The 20,857-nt window shown below is 46.0% G+C and overlaps 1 protein-coding gene across 13 annotated transcripts in view; it reads left to right on the forward strand.

The window, feature by feature from the left end:
- The window catches only part of bcas3 (BCAS3 microtubule associated cell migration factor), a 474,526-nt gene that overhangs the window by 309,280 nt on the left and 144,389 nt on the right, over window positions 1-20,857 (forward strand). The window contains exon 23 of one of the 13 annotated variants that reach the window (XM_088299840.1): window positions 17,440-18,557. The exons of the other annotated variants lie outside the window; for them this stretch is intronic. Within the exon in view, the coding sequence (XP_088155966.1) occupies window positions 17,440-17,471 (32 nt within the window). The 3' untranslated portion in view covers window positions 17,472-18,557. Of the gene's footprint in view, window positions 1-17,439; window positions 18,558-20,857 lie in introns of those variants that run through there. 13 annotated transcript variants of the gene reach the window in all.

Genomic DNA, 20,857 nt, shown 5'->3' on the forward strand with positions numbered 1-20,857 from the left:
TCATAGTAGAGAACGGGCAACTCAAGGCCGATCCGGCCAAGACACGCGCGGTGGTGGACATGCCGACGCCGGCTACGCGGAAGCAATTGCAGAGGTTCCTGGGTTTCGCTAATTTTTACCGCCGATTTATCAAGGACTATAGTCGCCAGGCCTTGCCTCTCACTCGCCTCACGTCCACCAAGACCCGTTTTGCGTGGGATAGCCCAGCCCAAGCCGCGTTCACTAGCCTAAAAGAAGCCTTCACCAACCCGCCCGTGTTGCATCACCCTAACACTGATCTCCCTTTTGTTGTAGAGGTGGACGCATCTGATTCGGGAGTGGGGGCCGTCCTTTCCCAGCGTTCTCCGGTCGAGCAGCGACTCCACCCCTGCGCCTTTTTCTCCCGCCGGCTCTCACCGGCAGGAGCAAACTACGATGTGGGAAACCGGGAACTTCTGGCCGTGGTCCTGGCGCTCCAGGAGTGGCGGCACTGGCTGGAGGGCACCACGGAGCCATTCACAGTCTTCACCGACCACAAGAACCTGTCGTATATCCGGTCCATGAAAAGACTCAACCCCCGGCTGGCGCGCTGGTCTCTCCTCCTCAGCCGCTTCAACTACACCCTGACTTATCGCCCCGGTTCCCAAAACACCAAGCCCGATGCCCTGTCACGCATCCACGACTCCTGGGAAGAGGAGGAGGGACCCACGAGCGTGGTGCCTAGTCATCGACTGGTGGGAGGCCTGCAGTGGGAGATGGAGCAGCGGATTCAGGAAGTGCAGGACGAGAACGGGGCCCCTGCCGGATGCCCCCCAGGTCGGTTATTTCTGCCGACTCAACACCGCGCAGAGGTGATCAGTTGGGGTCACGCCTCCAAGTTGGCCTGCCATCCGGGCATCCGTCGCACCCTCGGTCTGATCGGGCAACGTTTTTGGTGGCCGTCATTAAAGACTGACGTCACGGACTACATCCAGGCCTGCCCCGCATGCGCCGCCAGCAAGACTTCCCGCCAGCCTCCGGCGGGACTTCTACAACCGTTACCCGTTCCGGCGCGTCCATGGTCTAACATCGCGTTGGACTTTGTCACTGGCCTGCCCGTGTCACGTGGGAAGACGGTCATCCTGACCGTCGTGGATCGCTTCTCCAAGGCCGTCCACTTCGTCGCCTTGCCCAAGCTCCCTTCGGCCCTGGAGACGGCCAACCTTCTGGTGCTACATGTGGTCAGGCTGCACGGGATCCCGGACGACCTGGTGTCCGATCATGGTCCACAATTTATTTCTCGCGTTTGGAAACGCTTTTGCCAGTCACTGTGGGCAACGCCGAGCCTGTCGTCGGGCTACCATCCGCAGTCAAACGGCCAGTCTGAACGGGCCAACCAGGACCTCGAAGCGGCCCTCCGGTGCGTCCCTGGTCTCGTCTGCAACTGGCCGCTCCCCGTTCATGACCGCCTACGGGTACCAACCGCCGCTGTTCCCGACCCAGGCAGGCGTAGAGGAGGTCCCGTCGGTCCAGCGCCACCTCAAGAGGGCGCATCAGGTCTGGAAGGAGGCCAGGGTTGCCCTGTCCCGCACGGCGGAGCACAACCAACGCATCGCGGACCGTCGCCGGCGACCAGCTCCCGCCTACAAGGTCGGGGACCAGGTATGGCTCTCCACCCGCTCAACCTGGCAGGTTCGTCCCGCAAGCTGGGCCCGCGGTTCGTGGGCCCCTTTGAGGTTGAGGCCATCGTCAACCCCGTCTCCGTCCGACTGAAGTTGCCTCCCACTATGAAGATCCACCCTGTGTTCCACGTATCTCTGCTCAAGCCGGCTCCTACCTGCCCTCTGGTTCCACCTACCACCCCACCACCACCTCCTAGGATCGTCGACGGCGGCCCGGTGTACATGGTGCGGGAGATTTTGGACTCCAGGCGCAGGGGAAGGGGGGTCCAGTACCTGGTCGACTGGGAAGGCTATGGTCCGGAGGAGCGCCAATGGATTCCCCGCTCCTGGATCGTGTGTCCATCTCTCATCCGCGACTACCACAACGCTCATCCGTCTAAACCAGGTGGTCCGCCAAGAGGCGTCCGTTAAGGGGGGGGGGTACTGTCACGATCCGTCTGTTGTAGTTGCAGCTGAGTGGGCGTTTCCTCCGGCGCTCGTTCCCGTTCGCTCGTCACCTGGCCGGGAGAGACGCGCCCACGATCCGCACAGCTGCATCATCGCCCTTGATTACGGGCTACTTAAGCCACCAGTCCGCGTCGGATTATTATCCTGCCTATCCTGCCTTGCTCATGCTCATGATCTACGTACTTATTCCTTGCCCTGATTACTCCGTGTATAGTTATTGCGTATTTGTGTTTTGTACTTTGCTCCAGCTATTCTTCGGCTCGCTTTTTGTTCTCGTTCGTGGTTTGGGTTCATCCTTATCCTCTGGTGGTAAGCTATTTTCCGTTCATCGTTTCCTTGCATTGCAAGCGTTTTTTGTTATTCGTTATTGTTTTCCTGGTGTGGGTTGTACACCAGCGTTTTCCGTTCTTGTCGACCTTGACGGTTGTAATTATAGATATACTCTAGACTTTCAAATTCCTTACTAAATATATGATTATAGTGATTGAATGGTGTCATAGACGGTCACAATAAACGCTCTTCAATTACATCATCTTTTCGTGTCAGCGTTTTTAGAGTCCACCTTCCGTGACAGAAACAAATTCAAATCCCAAAATGCGCATAGATTTCCACCCATTTCGCCTTTACTCAATGTCCACGTTCCTGTGACCAGGGATACAGATTTTTTTTCGGGTCTAGTTAGAGTCAAGGGTTCATTGGTTAATTAAATGAAATGTGTGAATTACAATTACGGGTATATACATAAAAATTTATTAAATTAATTACAATTACCCTATTTTCTGGAATATAACTCTGGTCCTGTGATGTATACTCTAAGCAGGGGTGTCAAACTCCAGTCCTCAAGGGCCAGTATCCTGCATGTTTTCCATCTCTCCCGGCTGCAACAGACCTGATTCAAATGAACAGGATACTGAACAGGCTTGCTGCTGATCATTTGAATCAGGTGGGTTGCAGCCGGGAGAGATTGAAACCATGCAGGAAAGTGAGAAACTTGTTAGGGACTGGTGAAAAGTGAAAAGGCTACTTTTACTGCCATGAAGAAAACTAACAAAACTGAACGCTTAGATAGCCATCTTAGAGTTTGCCAGTGGCAGCTTAACCTTCATGCGGGTGAGTCTTGTCCACAGTTACTGTACGTTTGCATGCTCGTATGTATATAAAGGTCTTTGCGGGAGGACCTTCTTGGTTCTTCCGTTTCATGCAATGTAACTGCCTTTCAATCGGAGCATGGACAGCAGTGTCTAAAAAACATTAACACTGGACGCCTTTTCTGTTCACGTTTATTTATTGTGCAGCTAAATAACCTTCATTGTGTTAGTATATCCTACACCGATTCAGCTTGTCCTTTATTCTTTTATTAGTGTTATAGTCTATCTTCCAAGATTAAATGTCTGATTTTATTTATCTAGTATTTCGTAAAATAAACCTGCAAAATATGCGATTTATACTCTAGTGTGACTCATGTATGTTTTTCTACCTCCTTATGCATTTTTAGGCTGATTCAACTTACTCCAGAGCGACTTGTAGTTTGGAAAATACAGTAATTGTATACTATTATACTTGCTCTCTACGGCTATACTAGGCACTGCACAGCCAAACTCGTGAATTGACTCTGTAACCAATTTCATTGTTTGTATGGCAAACCAGTCCCATAACCAACCAAATTGGTCAAATTCTGAACAATCTATTGGTTAATGTAACCAATATAAGATTCACCAACTAGGTGGGTAGTTTTCTTTTTTTAACCTATCTGGTTTTAGAGTGTAGAGTAAAAGAAAAAGTCAGCAAAATATACTTGTGTAGTTAATCTTGTTGCTGCTCAGTACTTATCAAATCGAGTATTAGAAATTTTGCTGGAGTCTTGCATGATATGAGCCATTTGACTGTGGAGTTTGTGGTGTAACTCAATGTAAATAACAGATCAAATGAGACCTGGCGTTTGGATCGTGCTGACTTAAGACATGGCCAACATTTTGACTATTAAATATTTTATTTAATTGTTCTTATCCATTTTCTTTTAAATTCTGCAGCAGTGCATCTGCGATGTTGGATCTGATTATTGTATCAGGATAAATAAAATCTGTAAAATTTAGTTGAAATGACTTCCGGTTTTGGCTGCGACCTAGAAAGTCACGTTCGAACCTGCTCTCTGCACGATTTCTTATTAATCCTTAGATTTGGATTGGAAAACGGCCCTGGACGGTGTGAATTGACGCAAAATGCCAGGTGGTGGAAGAGCATCTCAGAACAAACCCAAAAGAACGCAATCTAAACTGACAAACTTCGGACAACAAAGTGTGGAACAGCTCGCTAGCAAAGAAGCTATGGCTGCTATCCAGGATGTTACTAATGGAGGCAAGGCTGCCCCCGGAGACTAGCATGGAAGCCAACAAAAGTAATGGGGAACAACAACTACGTTTGGCTAAAGAAGAAATACTGGATGAGATACGTAATTTAAAGGCGGAGGTCACGGGGAGATTTGATGGCGTATTGGCGGCCATAGCCAAAACGAGAAAGGAGGTGGCCGAATGTAGTAGTAGTAGTAGTTTCGTGTGGTTTTCACACCTCCTGTCTCATCCCTGAAAGCCAATTCCATTTTTTGAGGTGTGTAGTCGAGAGCAAGTTTTAACGCTTGGTTCGACCACCAGGGTGAGATTCCTCTTAGTCAGGCCCCCAGAGTGCTAGCTGCACTCCAGGGAGCCGCTCAAGCCTCCACACGACGGCAACGTGGGAATCTCGGTCGTGGAGGGCCGAATGTATAGAGCGAATAACTGAAGCAGAGCTGCGGATATACGCCGTGGAGAGCGAACAAGGTGGGGTGAAAGCTGGAGTTGAAGATCTGCAGAAAAGAATCAAACAAGTCGACGAGAAGCTCATAGACTTGGAAATGAGCGCACGCATGAATAATCTTCGACTGGTAGGTCTCCCCGAAAACTGTGTGGGCACAGACGTGCAGTTTTCTGGAAAGCTGGCAGCCTGATGCGCTCGATTTAAATCCATTGCGCTCCCTTCTCGTTTTGGAAAGGGCACATCGCATCGGACCAAAGAGAGGCTCTGATACCCCGCCGAGAGCAGTCATTATAAAATTTCTCAATTATAAGCACAAAGAGATATTTCGAGCAACGAAAGCAAAGAAGGACTTTTTCTACAAGAACCAGCGTGTGAAGTGCTACATAGATGTCGCTACGGAGGTGCACAGACGGCGCAAAGAGTTCGACGGTACCCGCGACGAGCTGCGTTGGTTTGGGTTGGGTATTATCTCCCCATCAATGTTGGTGCTGACATCCAAGGAGACCATCCACAAGTTTAATTCCCCAGAAGAGGCCAAGATTTTCGTGCAGAGAATCCAAATAGACAGGAGAGAAACAGTGTGATTGATGTATGGGTTCCTCTGTTAACAGTATGACGTCTGAGGTTTGTGATAAATAGACTGAGGGTAGTTTTTGGTTTTGATGTTCATAAGGAATGGTTTAATTAGTGACACCATTGTTGCTATTACTTCCTTGAGTGCTTAGAAGGGGCCAAATCAACATTTTTCTTTATTTAGGATACATGTGACAATATAAGCGCAGGAGAAACGTGATTTTATTTTTTCTCAAGTTCTAACAAATGAGCAGATCAATTGATCTGTTGAAATTAACCATTGGAAGAAATAATTGGCAGGGAATTACCCAGTTAGCTGGGAATGGGGGGTTGCGTTGGTGTTGTTTGTAGAATTTTGTTTATGTTTAGGTTATGTGATTCAATTGTGTTACCTCTCAGACACATTTGTGTATAAAAAAGTTGAAATTGCTTGGTTTAGATGACACAAAAACTTGAGATTAAATGTACTTCTTGGAATTGCAGGGGCTTACAAAAAAACAAAAAAATCAAACAAGTTACGAATAAAATAAAAGATTTGGGATCCATAATAGTTTTCCTCCAGGTGACTCACTCTTTTGAAGAGGAGAACGTTAGTATAAGCATATGCATCATCATTTAAATCTAGAGCTCGAGGTGTGATTACACTTATACATAAATCAGGACCTTTTTATGTTACAAATATTACAAAAGCTACATTTTGAAGGTATCTAATTGTCCAGAGATCTCTTATACACGAAACACTTTATTTGGTGAACATCTATGGGCCGAATGTGGACGATGAGTGTTTTTTCACAAACCTATTTTTTACCATATCTTCTCTTCCGGGAAAGAACATTATTGGTGGCGATTGGAATTGTGCTTTGAATGCCGTTATAGATCGATCAACTGGAATTGACCAAACGCATCAAAAATCCAGAATAATTATCCATGTTATGATGAAGGAGTTACAGTTGGTAGATATTTACCGGCACTTAAATCCCTCTGTTATAGCATACTCTTGTCATTCCAAAACATTTAGTACGTTTTCACGCATAGATAATTTTGTGATCTCAGCAGGTCTTTTATCTAACATGGCAGAATGTTCACACGACAGTATTACAATCACGGACCATGCTCCATGTAATATAAAATGTACTCATAAAGATTTAGTGGTGGACCCTCCGAGATGGTGCCTACACCAAAGATGGCTTAAGGATGAAACTTTTGTAAATTATGTACGGAGTAAGATAGAGGAATTTTTCAGCATAAATACAACCCAGACCTCAGCTAATATTAAATGGGAAGCTTTTAAAGCTTTTGTCAGCGGTCATATTATCTCTTACACCTCCTCAAAATATAAAGCGTGACGCACAAAAAGACTACAACTAGACTAGAAGAAAAAATAAAAAGCTGGAGGGGCAGCTATTCAAAGAATACAATTCTTTATTGGAAAAATAATTGTTGTTGTTGAAAGCACAGTATAGTAAGGAATCAGCGGAACGTGCAGCTTCAGATATACTACGGCTAAATCCTTTGACGAACAAGGTGAAAAGGCTGGAAAGATTTTAGCTTGGCAAATCAAACTTGAAATAAGAAAAAATATTACATTGTGGCGGACATTAGGACCTACGTAGTCGTTGAGTGTCCTTCTGGGTGTTCGGGGTGGGGCTGTGTGGTGGACATTCGGACCATGCCTCTCACCCAGCAGGCATACTGTTTGGAGGCGTGTTCATGAAAATGTTTTTAGTGCAAATTTATGATTGTGCATTATTCTCTTGTTGGCAGTCTTCAAATAAAGACGTGTTTCCAGTCAGACGTGTGTGTTCATTCTGACTGCCAGATTGGTGACCCCGGCGCTGAATATGTTTCAAGTAGCTAATGAAGAAGTGAAGTGTCTTCCTCGGCTATGTCGCCCCAACTCCCGCATCTTGCAGCCGTAACAGCTACCGTGAGGCTACCGGAGTTCTGGCAGAGCGATCCGGCTTCGTGGTTCCAGCATGAGGAAGCGCTTTTCCATATTCGTGGACTCACCACCGATGACCTGAAGTACTACATGGTCGTGGCGTCCCTCGACCAACTGACTACACGTCGCGTAATGCAGCTATTGCGTGCCCCCCCACAAAGCGGGAAATACGACGCGCTCAAGCAGCTTCTCCTTCGAAGGTTCTGTTTATCGGCCTCAGAGAGGGCAGACAGGCTCCTTTTCCTGCCTGGTTTCGGCGATGGTACGGCAGTGGATCTCATGGACGAAATGCTGTCGCTATTGGGCTCGGATGAGGGCGGATTTATTTTCCCGCACATTTTCCTGCGACAGCTACCATCTCCAGTGCACGCGGTGTTGGCTAACTCCGCATATCTGGCGACCGACGATTATCGAGGCTTGGCTGAGGAAGCGGATTGAGTTCTGCTGGCTACGAGACGGTTCGCTGTGCAAAGTGTGGCGGCCGACATCAGACGTGGATCCGTCAGCGGTGGCGGGAGTGATCGTTCAAAAGCGGCGCGAGAGGGCTCTCTGTTTCTTCCATCACCGGTTCGGCGCCAAGGCTCGGCGTTGTGTTCCCCCCTGCAACTATGAGGCTCCGGGAAACCCCAACGCCGGCGTTCAGTAGCGGCTGTGGGGGCCGGCTAGGAAAACAAGCTGCTTTTCATCACAGACTCGTCGTCAGGAAGACGTTTCCTGGTGGACTGCGGGTCGCAAGTCAGCCGGCTTACACTCTCCGCTGTGCATAAGGCGGGCGGTGTTTGCGGACCACCCCTGTGTGCAGCTAACGGCTCGCCCATCATCAGCTTTGGTTCCAGGTTGGTGACAGTGTGCTTCCATGGACGTGATTTCCAGTGGAACTTTCTTGTGGCCTCGATCACAGTTCCAATTATCGGCACGGATTTTCTGTGTGCACATGGACTGCTCGTTGATGTCGCTAACCGCCGTTTAACTGACGCTGTGTTTTTTGCTTCTTTTCCGTGTGAGGCCGGGTTACGCGGGCCATGAACGCATGAAAATTATTTGGCATCGGGTGACGTTTATCAATGTTTGCTGAGAGACTTTGCGTCTCTAACGACTCCCTTTTTTTCCACCACCGACACAAAGCACGGGGTGGAGCATTTCATTCCCACGGTTGGCCCGCCAGTTTTTGCCCACGCGCGTCGCCTTGACGCGGCCAAATTGGCTATTGCGAAAGGGGAGTTTGTTAAAATGGAGCGTTTGGGGATTGTGAGGCGTTCTAACAGTCCGTGGGCCTCGCCCTTCATATGATGCCGAAAAATGATGGTTCCTGGCGGTGATTTTCGTCGGCTTAACGATGGGACACGCATGACCCTTACCCCATTCCACACTTTCAGGATTTTTCCGCTCGTTTGCCGGGCACCGCCATTCTTTCAAAAGTGGACTTGGTCCGTGGCTACCACCAGGTGCCTGTGCGGGCCGATGAAGTGCCCAAAACCGCTGTGATAACTCCGTTTGAGCTTTTTGAATTCCTGCGCATGCCTTTTAGACTGAAAGGGGCAGCACAGACTTTTCAAAGATTGACTGTGTTGTGCGACCTTGACTTTGTGTTCGTATATCTCGACGACATTCTGATGGCCAGTCCTTCACCAGAGGAACATCTGTCGCACTGAGCAGAGGTTTTTTAAGCGTCTTGATTCGCATGGCCTGATCGTTAACCCAGCGAAATGTCAGTTTGGTCTGCCTGAGATCGATTTCTTGGGCCACCGGATTTCAGCACAGGGTGCGGTCCCCTTGCCCGCCAAGGTGAAGGCAGTGGTGGAATTCCCTCGCCCAGCCTCGGTTAAGGCGCTGCAGGAGTGTTTGGACATGGTTAATTTTTATAACCGGTTCCTTCCGCGTGCAGCCCACCTCCTGCATTTTCTTAACAGTGCCCTAAAAAACACGAAGGCTAATGATCTTATTGAGTGGTTTCTACAGCGGGAACAAGCTTTTCAACACGCTAAGGACGCCCTCGCAGGTGCGACCCTCCTGGTCGACCCGATCGCGACTGCGCAAGTGGCTTTGACTACAGATGCATCTGATATAGCTGTAGGGGCAGTGGTTGAGCAGCTCATGGCGAATGTTTGGCAGTCTCTTGCATTTTTCAGTCGTAAGCTGCGGGATAACGAGCGCAAGTATAGCGTTTTTGACCGAGAGTTGTTGGCATTGTACCTTGCAACACGCCACTTCCTTCTTGAGGGACGCCGTTTCACGGCTTATGTGGATCAAAAACCACTTACATTCGCAATGTCGAAGGTTACCGAACCATGGTCGGCCCGCCAGCAACGGCACTTAATGGCCATTTCTGAGATTACGACGGACGTTCGGCACGTGGCCGGGAAGTGTAACCCTGTAGCTGATTGTTTGTCACGCGCAATCGTATGTCCAGTCCAGCTCGGGTTGGTTTTTCAGAAATGGCTGCCGACCAGTACAATGATCCTGACATCCGCCATATCAAGGCAGTTAGTACGGCTCTTAAACTTGAGGAAGTAGTGATGCGTGATGGCAGCCCTTCTCTCCTCTGCGATGTGTCCACAGGCCGCCCTCGTCCTGAGGTTCCGTTGGAATGGCGTCGCCGGGTTTTTGATTCGATCCACTCCCTGTCACACCCTGGCGTCCGTGCATCAGTCAAGCTGGTTGGGGCCAAGTTTGTCTGGCCGGGGCTTCGTAAGGACGTCAGGATGTGGGCAGCGGCCTGTGTAGCATGTCAGCGCTCCAAAGTCCACCGGCACACCAGGTCAAACCTTGAACCTTTTCAGATTCCGGCAAGGCGGTTCAACCATGTGCACGTGGACTTAGTAGGTCCCCAACCCCCTTCGCAGGGTTTTACGCATCTACTCACCATGGTGGACTAGGACGACTAGATGGCCAGAGGCGGTTCCTCTGTCCTCCACAACCACGGTATACATAGCGCGTGCGTTTCTGTCGTCCTGGGTCGCGCGTTATTGCACGCCGTCCGATATCACCTCAGACATGGGCCCCCAATTTGTGTCCGAGCTCTGGTCGGCCTTGGCAGAGTCTTTGGGCGTGCGCGTACACCGCACTACTGCCTACCATCCGCAGGCTAACGGTCTGTGTGAACGTTTTCACGATCACTTAAAGCTGCGCTACGAGCTGCTTTATCGGACGGTAACTGGGTCGACCGTCTTCTGTGGGTTTTGCTTGGCTTACGTTCAGCGCCGAAGGAAGATCTTAACGCCGCTCCTGCTGAGTTGGTGCTTGGTCAGCCACTTCGTGTCTCTGGTGAATTTCTGCCGGATGGTTCAGGCGCTCCGCCCTTTTCTTTTTTGTCGGGGGGGCCTCTGACCCCTTCCCCGGTTCACCACTGTATTCCCAAGGTGTTTGTACCGTCAGCGCTTATGTCGGCACGTTTTGTTTTTGTGCGCCACGATGCCCACCGCTCGCCCCTCCAGCCACCGTATGACGGCTCGTTTAGGGTGCTGGAGCATGGCGATAAGAGTTTTGTACTGGATATGGGTGGGCGAAAGGAGTGCATATGTTAGATAGGCTCAAAACAACTTATTTGGTTGCGGGCGATGTGCTGGTGCCGGCCCAGGTCCCTCTTCGCGGTCGTCCTCCGAAGTCCTCGCCCTCACTTCCATGCGACGGCGTTGAGTGTCATGCTCCCGCTCCTGTCTCACCTGACCCCTCTACCCAACGGGTTTCACCTGCTCCAGTAAGGGATGGCCTACGTAGTCGTTGAGTGTCCTTCTGGGTGTTCGGGGTGGGGCTGTGTGGTGGACATTCGGACCATGCCTCTCACCCAGCAGGCATACTGTTTGGGGGCGTGTTCATGAAAAGATTTTTGGCGCAAATTTATGATTGTGCATTATTCTCTTGTGGGCAGTCTTCAAATCAAGATGTGTTTCCAGTCAGACGTGTGTGTTCATTCCAACTGCCACAACATCAGTAATAAATGCAAAAGGTGAAACGATAATGGACAAACAGAGATAAATAGAGAGTTTTGAAATTACTATGGGAAGCTTTATGCCTCTCAGAGCCTCCCAGATGAAAATACACAAAATTTGTGTCTTGATAAAATAAATATACTGCAAATCGCATTTGAAACTAGTCATCAATTGGATAGTGAGATCAGTGAAAAGGAAATCATTAAAGTAATTGATAGCATGAGCGCAAGCAAAAAAAACAGGTCTTGATGGTTTTCCAACTGATTTCTTCAAGGTATCTAAAGATATGCTAGTAAAACCAATTTTGGAAATGCTACGTGAAGCTTTTATGAATGGCATCCTTCCTGGATCAATGACCTCCACCCTGATTGTATTATTGCCTAAGCCAGGAAAGCCGAATAATAAATGTGACAACATGAGGCCAATTAGTTTGTTAAACTCAGACTTAAAGATACTCTGTAAACTTTTGGCAACACGCTTACAAGATATTCTTCCATCAATCATTCATAGGGATCAAAATGGCTTTATTCTGGGTCGCCAAGGTTTGCTCAATGTAAGGAGGGTTCTTAACATTGTTCAAGATTTGGATAATATTACAGACATGGCCCTCCTCTCCCTAGATGCTGAAAAAGCATTTGATAGCGTGGAGTGGCCATACCTTTTCGATGTGTTGACACGTATTGGTTTTGGACCAACATTTTTAAAATGGGTATAACTATTATATACACATCCAACCGCAGAGATTTTAACAAACAAAAATGTGTCTAAACCCATTGTAGTTAGACGTGGATGCCGCCAAGTATGTACTTTATCTCCTCTGCTTTTCACTTTAGCAATGGAACCTTTCGCTATAGCGGTGAGATCACATTTGGATATTACAGGAATCACAATTGGTCAGGAGTCACTGATGATGTAGTGGTACACTCGCCTGAGTTGTGTGTGGGCAGCGTGGGTTCAGTTCCCACTCAGTGATGGTGTCTATGTCTGCCCTGTGACTGGCTGGCGACCAGTTCAGGGTGTGGTGGGACTTTCGCCCGTAGTCAGCTGGGATAGGCTCCAGCACTCTCCCGCGACCCTGTACTGGATAAGCGGTGTGGATAATGACATGACAATTGGTCAGGAGCAAGCTTTCCCTATATGCTGACGATGTAATATTATTTCTCTCAAGATTAAATGTGTCTATTCCTGCTCTGATGAAATTAATTGATGAGTTTGGATATATTTCAGGGTATGTAGTCAACAAACTAAAGTCATCTATATTATTGTTGGACAAGGAAGGGAGGGAGAACCCACCTATAGTTGTTTCGCAATTCAATTCAGTTACTAAATTCATTTATCTGGGTATACAAATTCTTCCAAATTTAGATTTGATTGTTCCACATTATTTTGAATCGCTTACTGAAATAATCACAAGTAGATTTAATAGATGGAGGCTCCTTCCAATGTCTGTGATTGGTAGAATTAATATTTACATGATGAATATATTGCCGAAGATATTATACATATTTTGTAATATCCCCTTGCCACCAACTGCTGATTGGTTTAAGAAATTTAAAAAGCTACTACTTCAATTCTTATGGGCAAATAAGATACCGAGAATTAGTACTACTATGGCTCTGAGGGGTCGGGAGAAAATTCAAGATTTATATATATTGGACTCGGACTATTTGCTGTCATTTGATACTTTAAGGACTAAATACGATATACATAGCAAATATTTTTTCAATTATTTGCAACTTCGGCATTGGAACAAAACAAAAGCACTGAACAAAACCTATTAAGTCAACACTTGAAGAACTGATCAGAATCAGAAATCCCTTTATTGTCATTGTACTTAAGTGTGCAACGAGATTAGAGAGCTCCCCTCTCCAGTGCAATACAACAATAATTTAATTAAATATATAAATTATATAAATAAGAGAATAAATAATAAGATGGAAAATAATACAAAATAGGAAATATAAAAACACATCATGTCGCTGTTCTGCAAGGTAAGGGTGGTCGTGTGTGTGTGTGTGTGTGAGAGTTCAGAATGGAGATGGCTCTTGGAAAGAAACTGTTTCTCAGTCTATTAGTCCTTGATTTGATGCACCTGTAGCGCCTGCCAGAGGGCATCAGGTCGAACAGGTGTGAGTTTGGGTGGGTATTGTCTTTGACGATATTGAGAGCCCTGCTGAGGCACCCGGCGGTGTAGATGTCCGACAGTGAGGGGAGAGGGCAGCCAATAATCCTTTGCGCAGTTTTGACCGTCCTCTGGAGCCTCACTCTGTCCGCCTCAGTGCAGCCGCTGTACCAGGTGGAGACACAGTAGGTCAGCAGGCTCTCGATGGACGAGTGGTAGAAGGCCAGCAGCAGCTTCTTGTCCAGGTTCAATTTCCTGAGGACTCCCAGGAAGTGCAGACGCTGGTGGACCTTCTTTACCACTGCTGTGGTCCATGTGATGACAGAGGTTACTAATGTTACTTACTTAGTAACCTCACCAGTATTTCTCCCTTCAGCTGACGAGGTCCCCATTGGCAGTCACTCCACTGTACATCCTCCTCAGCCAAGTATTGGCAGTGTCCTTCCAGCAAATGAGGCAGAGTTGTGGTAGCTAACCCAAAACATCTCCCAAAGCAGTAACAGTAAAGTTGAACTTTGAATCACTCAGGTTTTTGTAGCAGTACTTTGCCACTTGATCTCTGTTTTCAGTGAATTCTCTTTTGCAGAATTTTTGAAGCTCAGTATAGTTCCTCAGAACAGCATTGACAGCTTGGTGCCGCAAGTGCCATCGCACTTTGTTCAGAGACCTAAATGACAGTGTATCTTCATCGAGAATATTTGCTTGGTCCTCAAATTTCCCTCTCTTCACAGTGGACAGAGAGAAAGTGGAATACACAGTTCTAGAAGAGTTACTTACACAGTACTGAGTGAGTATTGAACGACCTAGCTTCTCTTGAAAGGTCCGTCTTGAAATTGGCCTCGCAAGTGTATTCGCAATTAAATCCACACTTTTTGCTCCTTCGGCCATTGTGCTTTAAAAAAGCAAGAATATATGGTCGCCAATTACGACTTCTAGGTGTGTTGATTCTGCGGAGCGCAGCCCCCTCACGAGTGCGTATCCAATCTCAAAACGCGTTCATCACCTTCAGCATAAGGCCAGCGAGAAGGCTCACTCTAACCAACTCATGATCTGATTGGTTATTGTAACTGTCTATCAACTCTGAGAGCAAATTGACTTGGACTGAGCAGATGCCCACACAATTGTAACGGATGAATAGTGCGTGCTACTGGGATTGTGAAATCTGCCTGGCAACACGAGCTAGCTGAATTCTGATTGGATAACAACTCTCACCTAAAAATACAACACTAGGATATAATGAGACATCAATGGGAAGATGATCATGATTTCTTGATTATGTTAGGCCAGCAGAGAAGGCCTTGACCGTCCACCACTGCCCAAAATGCATAATGAAGTAGAAATAAAAACATACATGAGTCACACTGGAGTAAAAGTAAAAATTTTTGCCGGTTTATTTGACTAAATACTAGATCAAAAACAGATATTTCATTTTAGAAGGTAAGTTATATTCATTTACAAAAGAATAAAGAACAGGGTGAATAGGTGTAAGATATGCTAACACGAAGGTTAAGGTTACACAAAAAATAAACATGAACAGAAAAGGTGTTCATGATAGAGAGGCAGTCGCGTTACTTGAAGTGGAAGCACCTAGCAGGTCCTCTCACAAAGTCCTTTCTATTCATTGCCTTGGCACATACCTGAGTGTGGAGACATACCATAAACTTGAGCCTCACCTACAGCACAATGTTCAAGTGGGCACTGGCGGACTCACTCTTCCTGCCATTGTTGTTTTTGGCTTACGCATGCCCTGATTTAGAGACCAGCAGCTTTGCCAATGGCATTCCCACAAGAATTAGGGGACCTCTCATGATAATATTGCAAATCAATAATGTCAGGGGAGGGATGTCACGAGGCACCACACGCATTACAGTCACGGTTTTAAATCAAAACCAAAACTATAACTGAACAGCATACAAGCAAACAATAAAAAAGAAATACAATTCAGACAAAACATGTATCGCTCCTATCCATTCAGGTCCCAAAAAGAAATAAAAACCACACAAAAAAAGAGCACCTCAATGCATTTTGGGATTCTTTCAGCCTCAGCCAATCAGATGGCTGGTTAGAGAGCTGTCATGCGTGGTGTGCTTTGGGCAGTGTGTTTTTTTTTTCTAAACTGTGGTGTTTCTTGCTTGCAATAACATGAATGATGAGACAGACTACGACATTGTGGACTGCTGCCGTTTTGTCCAACCTTCTTCCCCACATACATAATGGTCTGTCCTAACTGACTGTCTCATTAAAGATGTATTATATTGTAAACCATCACCAAAAGGAGTATTTACAGCATTTATTCGTCACAGCCAATTCTGCATACTGTAGTCTCAACCAGCAGGGTGTGCTAACATGCACACTGAAATCCTTAAGCATACCTGTTGCATGAGAGAATGGCATGTGTACAGATCTAAGAGTCTCAGTTTATACACAAGGCGCTTCGCATTACAGGGTGTCTCGTCTGTTTTGGAGAATATTTGGGACTTTAAAGTGTCCCTTATGGTCGCGAGAATACCGGACATTTAGTTTAGTTGGTGTGAGAGCAGAAGATGCAGAAGACATGGTTAGATGGAGTAAACTGATTCGCTGTGGCGACCCCTGAAGGGAAAAGCCGAAAGGAAAGAAGAAGTTAAAAATAGGCATACAAGGTTTCCACCCAAAAGCAAAGACTTTCTGATCGACTACTAAAGATTATGCATTACAAACAGATATAAGTGGTAACAGTGGAATCAATGCTCATTGCTCCAAAATAAGCCAAGAACCAAAACATTTTATTTGGCAAATGTTGTGGCTTTCTTTCAATTAAAGCAACATAAAATAAAAACGTTTTAACAACAAAGATTTGAAGTAAACTTGTTCGAATACAGTACCACAGTCAAACATGACTTTTCTGCTTGTAACATCTTGCTCTTATCAGAACGAATTAGCTTTCCGAGCTTGATTCACTTTTTAGGAAAGCGCTTCTCTCCAAAATGACTCTAATGCGAAGGGTGACGCTTGGCTGGCGTCTCCCTCTGCCTTACCGTCTCTCACTCGCTGTGTGCGACACGTACGCCGTGCGTGCTGTACCAGTGGTGGGCGTGCCCAAACGAGGTTTGGTTTCACCAGCATTGCAAATTTTTTGAAAGACAGAATATTTGTACAATAGGAGGGGATATCATAAATGTTGACGATCTGATGGACCCCATTGCAAACAATTTTATCCTGGCTTGTCCTGTCACTGAAAATTCATGTACGTCACGTTTTTCATCATCAAAGAGCCACGTTTAGCGCATCATCGTCTCATTATCGTTATGAAAAAAAGGGGCGGTAATGATTTTTTTTTTTTTTTCATTGCAATAAGAGTAGCTTCCGTAGTCCTGAACAAGTTTCTCATTAACTCCAAACTTTCCCTCTGCTGATCGGTTACGGTTTACAGCTGCAAATTTCACTACTTGTAACTTTGTAATCTGCAGAATATGATTGATTCTATTGAGGGGCATTAGTGTTCAGTCATTCTCCGTTGTCTTCGTAAGGAGTAGGAGATATCGGTGCATAAGATTAGAGTGCCCTCTCGTGGCTGCCTGTGAATTTTTTTTCAAGTATATGTCACTCCTGCGTATACGTCGCATACATAGGACCATAGTACTAAGTTCATGTCGACAGTTAAGTTATTTGAACTACATGGTGATATAGTGGATTATTTTGAATAGATATTTGAAAAGATATTGACACAAATGGTCAATCTGATGAGTATGTTAAAGGTTGCCCATGAAAATACTGTGATTTATGAAGTCAGACAAAAATGTTTACCACTCATTAAGTCAATTATTTTGTATTATTGATGTTTCCCTAGTTAATGCGTCTTTATGTTGAATGCTTTGAATTAATTAATTGTCTGCACTTAGATTAGTATACCTGATGGTTTCCAAATTATTTTATTATTTTCGTTTTTTGCGTTTGCGTTAATCATCATTGTTTTCTGTGTCTTTTCCATGTGGTGGTTTCCGTGTGGTGATTCAGGTGAGTGCTATGTATTTGCTCCCTATCATTGAAACACTGTTCTGACGATTGGTCTCTCCACTGGTATCTTCTGCGTGACGGTCCCACATGGGACTGTCATTTTGGTTCTAACGTCTTGATTCAAGTATATTACAACATAACTCAGAACAATTTATTTTTGGAGTATTCTTTTGGAATCTCTCATAACTGCTCTGGTCTGGACTACACTACTCCATCTAAGACCCAACGTGATTATTTTTTGGTGGTCGCTCAGTTGTTGCCCAAATTGTGTTTATCAATTTGTGTGTTGGGAGGTTGGTCAAAGCAGGGATAGTAGTATAATCCGATAAATAAGTCATCACAAATATGCTCACATCAAAAGTTGTCATCATTTTATCCTCACTGATACGTGCCCCCCACACACACACACACACTCGTAAAACTAGATGCTGGAATTTCCCAGCAATTGTCATCAGTTACTGTTTTACAGACCTATATCACTGATCAGATAGGTAGGAGTGTATTAGTAGATCTATGTAGAGCTTAGATTAGTTGATGAACCACCTTGACTATCTCCACATGCCCAGTGTGAGAAGTTTTAACATGGATCACAAGATTTGTCTCAATCTAGCTGCATAAAACAGAAAGACAGTAGTTTTGCGGCTAAGGAGGATCAAGACGATTTTGACCTGCACACTAGACTCCCAACAAAATTGTAGTACAAACAGGGGATTTTAAGAGTGAAAGGGATGCATTTCTGATGCGTGGCTACAAAGGAAACATGAAATGTTAATGCTGTCTATTTGTGTGGAGTAGTGTGTGGGTATGAGTGAGAGCAGTGGCTGAGAAAAACAGGGTACATGTTGGATTGTATGCTGCCTCCTAGGGATTCATGAATTCTTGTATCGACCTTTAACTTCTTAAACCAACACTCCGCAACAAATCATATATAAATAAAGATAAAGATGTCCTTTAATAGTCCCACAATGGGGAAATTTGAGGTGTTACAGCAGCAAAGATATAGATCACACAGAGGCGGCGGCGTAATGTAGCCCTTAATGTATAACATTAGCAGTAGACATTCATAAAAAGCATGTGAATATACACAGTATAAACGTATATACACAGATCCCCAAGTATATACACACTTACATCCCACAACATATACAAGTGTAAGGAAACACTCCTAATGCCTTGTCCATGGTACAGAGGGGAAATGAATAAAAACGCTGCAATGATAAAAAATACTGAATGATTGAAATTACTGCAATGATAATAGTACTGCAATGATAAAAGTACTGTAATGGTAAGAGTACTGAAATGATGTAAAAGTACTGCAATGATAGAAAATACTGGAATGATAAAAGTACTGTCATGATAAAATATACTGCAATGATAAAATATACTGCAATGAAAAAAGTACTGTAATAGTGAAAGTACTGCAATTATAGAAATACTGCAGTGATAAAAGTACTGTAAAAAGAATACTGAAATGGTAAACAAAATTCAGCATTGGTCAGTATTTAAGTACAGCAGTGGATAAAGCCCAGTAGTAGTGTGTATTGCATTCTAGGACTGCACAATTGCACATATGCCCGCCCGTTTGTAGGCCTGACCTAATGTTCTTGTTAAAAAGTCTGACAGCAGCCGGCAGGAAGGAGCGGCGAAATCTCTCTTTCGTACAGCGAGGGTGTAACAGTCTATCACTGAAGGAGCTGTGGAGTGTTCTAAGGAGACATCTTTACTGGCATTTTTCTTCGAAACATTTCTCAAAACTGCCCACAATGTTTAGTTCTGAGACGTGCTAAATATGTACAGCTAATATAGCACAATATTTGCAAAGTATCCATCCATCCATTATCTATACCGCTTCTCCTAACTAGGGTTGCGGGGGGCGCTGGAGCCTATCCCAGCTATCTTCGGGCAGTAGGCGGGGGACACCCTTAACTAGTCTCCAGCCAATTGCAGGGCACACAGAGACGAACAACCATCCGCGCTCACACTCATACATAGGGGCAATTTAGAGTGTTCAATCGGCCTGCCATGCATGTTTTTGGAATATGGGAGGAAACCGGAGTACCCGGCGGAAACCCACGCAGGCACGGGGAGAATATGCAAACTCCACACAGGATGGCCGGAGCCGGATTGAACCCACGCCCGATGCTGTCTCTCACTGTGAGGCCATCGTGCTAACCAGTTGGCCACCGTGCTACCCTATTTGCAAAGTATGTAAGTAATTTTTTTAAGTAAATCAAACTGAGTGTATACATTATCTGAAATGCTTGTCCTCACAAGGGTCACGGGCGTGCCGCAGCCTATCCCAACTGTCTTTGGGCAGTAGGTTGGGTACACCCTGAACAATGAGGTCTGGTGCAATAACAGCTTGATCGTAGAGAACCACTCCTCCCCCGACATCGAGTACATGTCCGTTAAATGTCCGCCTTATTTTCTCCCGAGGTAGCTAACAGTAGTGATTGTCACTGCTGTTTGCATCCCACCCGATTCTAACACTAGCAATGTGCTCTCGCTACTAACGAGCGTCATCAACAAACAACAGTGGGCCCACCCCAATGGTGTTCATATAGTAGCAGGAGACTTTAATGAGGCCAATTTAAAGACTGTACTTCCAAAGTTCCACCAGCATGTAAAGTGCTCAACGAGGGGAGAAAACAGTCTTAATCATGTGTATTCAAACATCAAGCACAGGTACAGCGCCATCCCCCTCCCTCCCCTCGGCCAGTCAGACCACCTGTCCATGCTGCTCACACCTGCGTACACCCCCCTCAAATGTAGATTCAGGACCCCCACAAAGGCTATTAAAACCTGGCATGAATTACAGGACTGCTTCCAACAGACACACTGGGACCTCTTTGATCATCAGGACCTTGATGTTTACACACAGTGTGTACATCAAGTTCTTTATGGAAACTGTGTCCGTGAACAAGACCATTTGCTCTTTCCCAAACCACGAAACCCTGGATGTCCAGACAGGTTTGCTCACTCCTCACGGCCTGTGACACCGCCTGCAGGTCAGGCGACAGAGCTATTTACAGTGTGGCTCATGCTGACCAGAAAAAAGGCATTAAGCAAGCCAAAATGGACTACAAGAGGAGGTTGGAGCACCAGACCACGAGAAGTGTGGCAGGGTTGATAGAGCATCACCAACTACAGAGGCGGTAGCATAACATCTCTAGACCAGAGTGTGTCGCTGGTGGAGGAGCTGAACAGCTTCTTTGCTCGCTTTAACTCACCCCAACCGCCACACAACCGCACTCCATGCCTCGACACCCCCCACTTACTTTAGAGGAACACGATGTGAGGCGTGTGCTCCTGGCAGTAAATCCCCGGAAAGCCACTGGCCCCGACGGAATACCAGGCAAAGGCCTCAGAGCATGTGCCCACCAGCTATCACATGTTTTTTGAAGGATCTCCAACCTCT

Source organism: Idiotropiscis lumnitzeri, chromosome 7, assembly GCF_059441095.1.
Source record: "Idiotropiscis lumnitzeri isolate Australia: NSW breed Sydney's pygmy pipehorse chromosome 7, RoL_Ilum_1.0, whole genome shotgun sequence".
NCBI classification, from domain to species: domain Eukaryota; kingdom Metazoa; phylum Chordata; class Actinopteri; order Syngnathiformes; family Syngnathidae; genus Idiotropiscis; species Idiotropiscis lumnitzeri.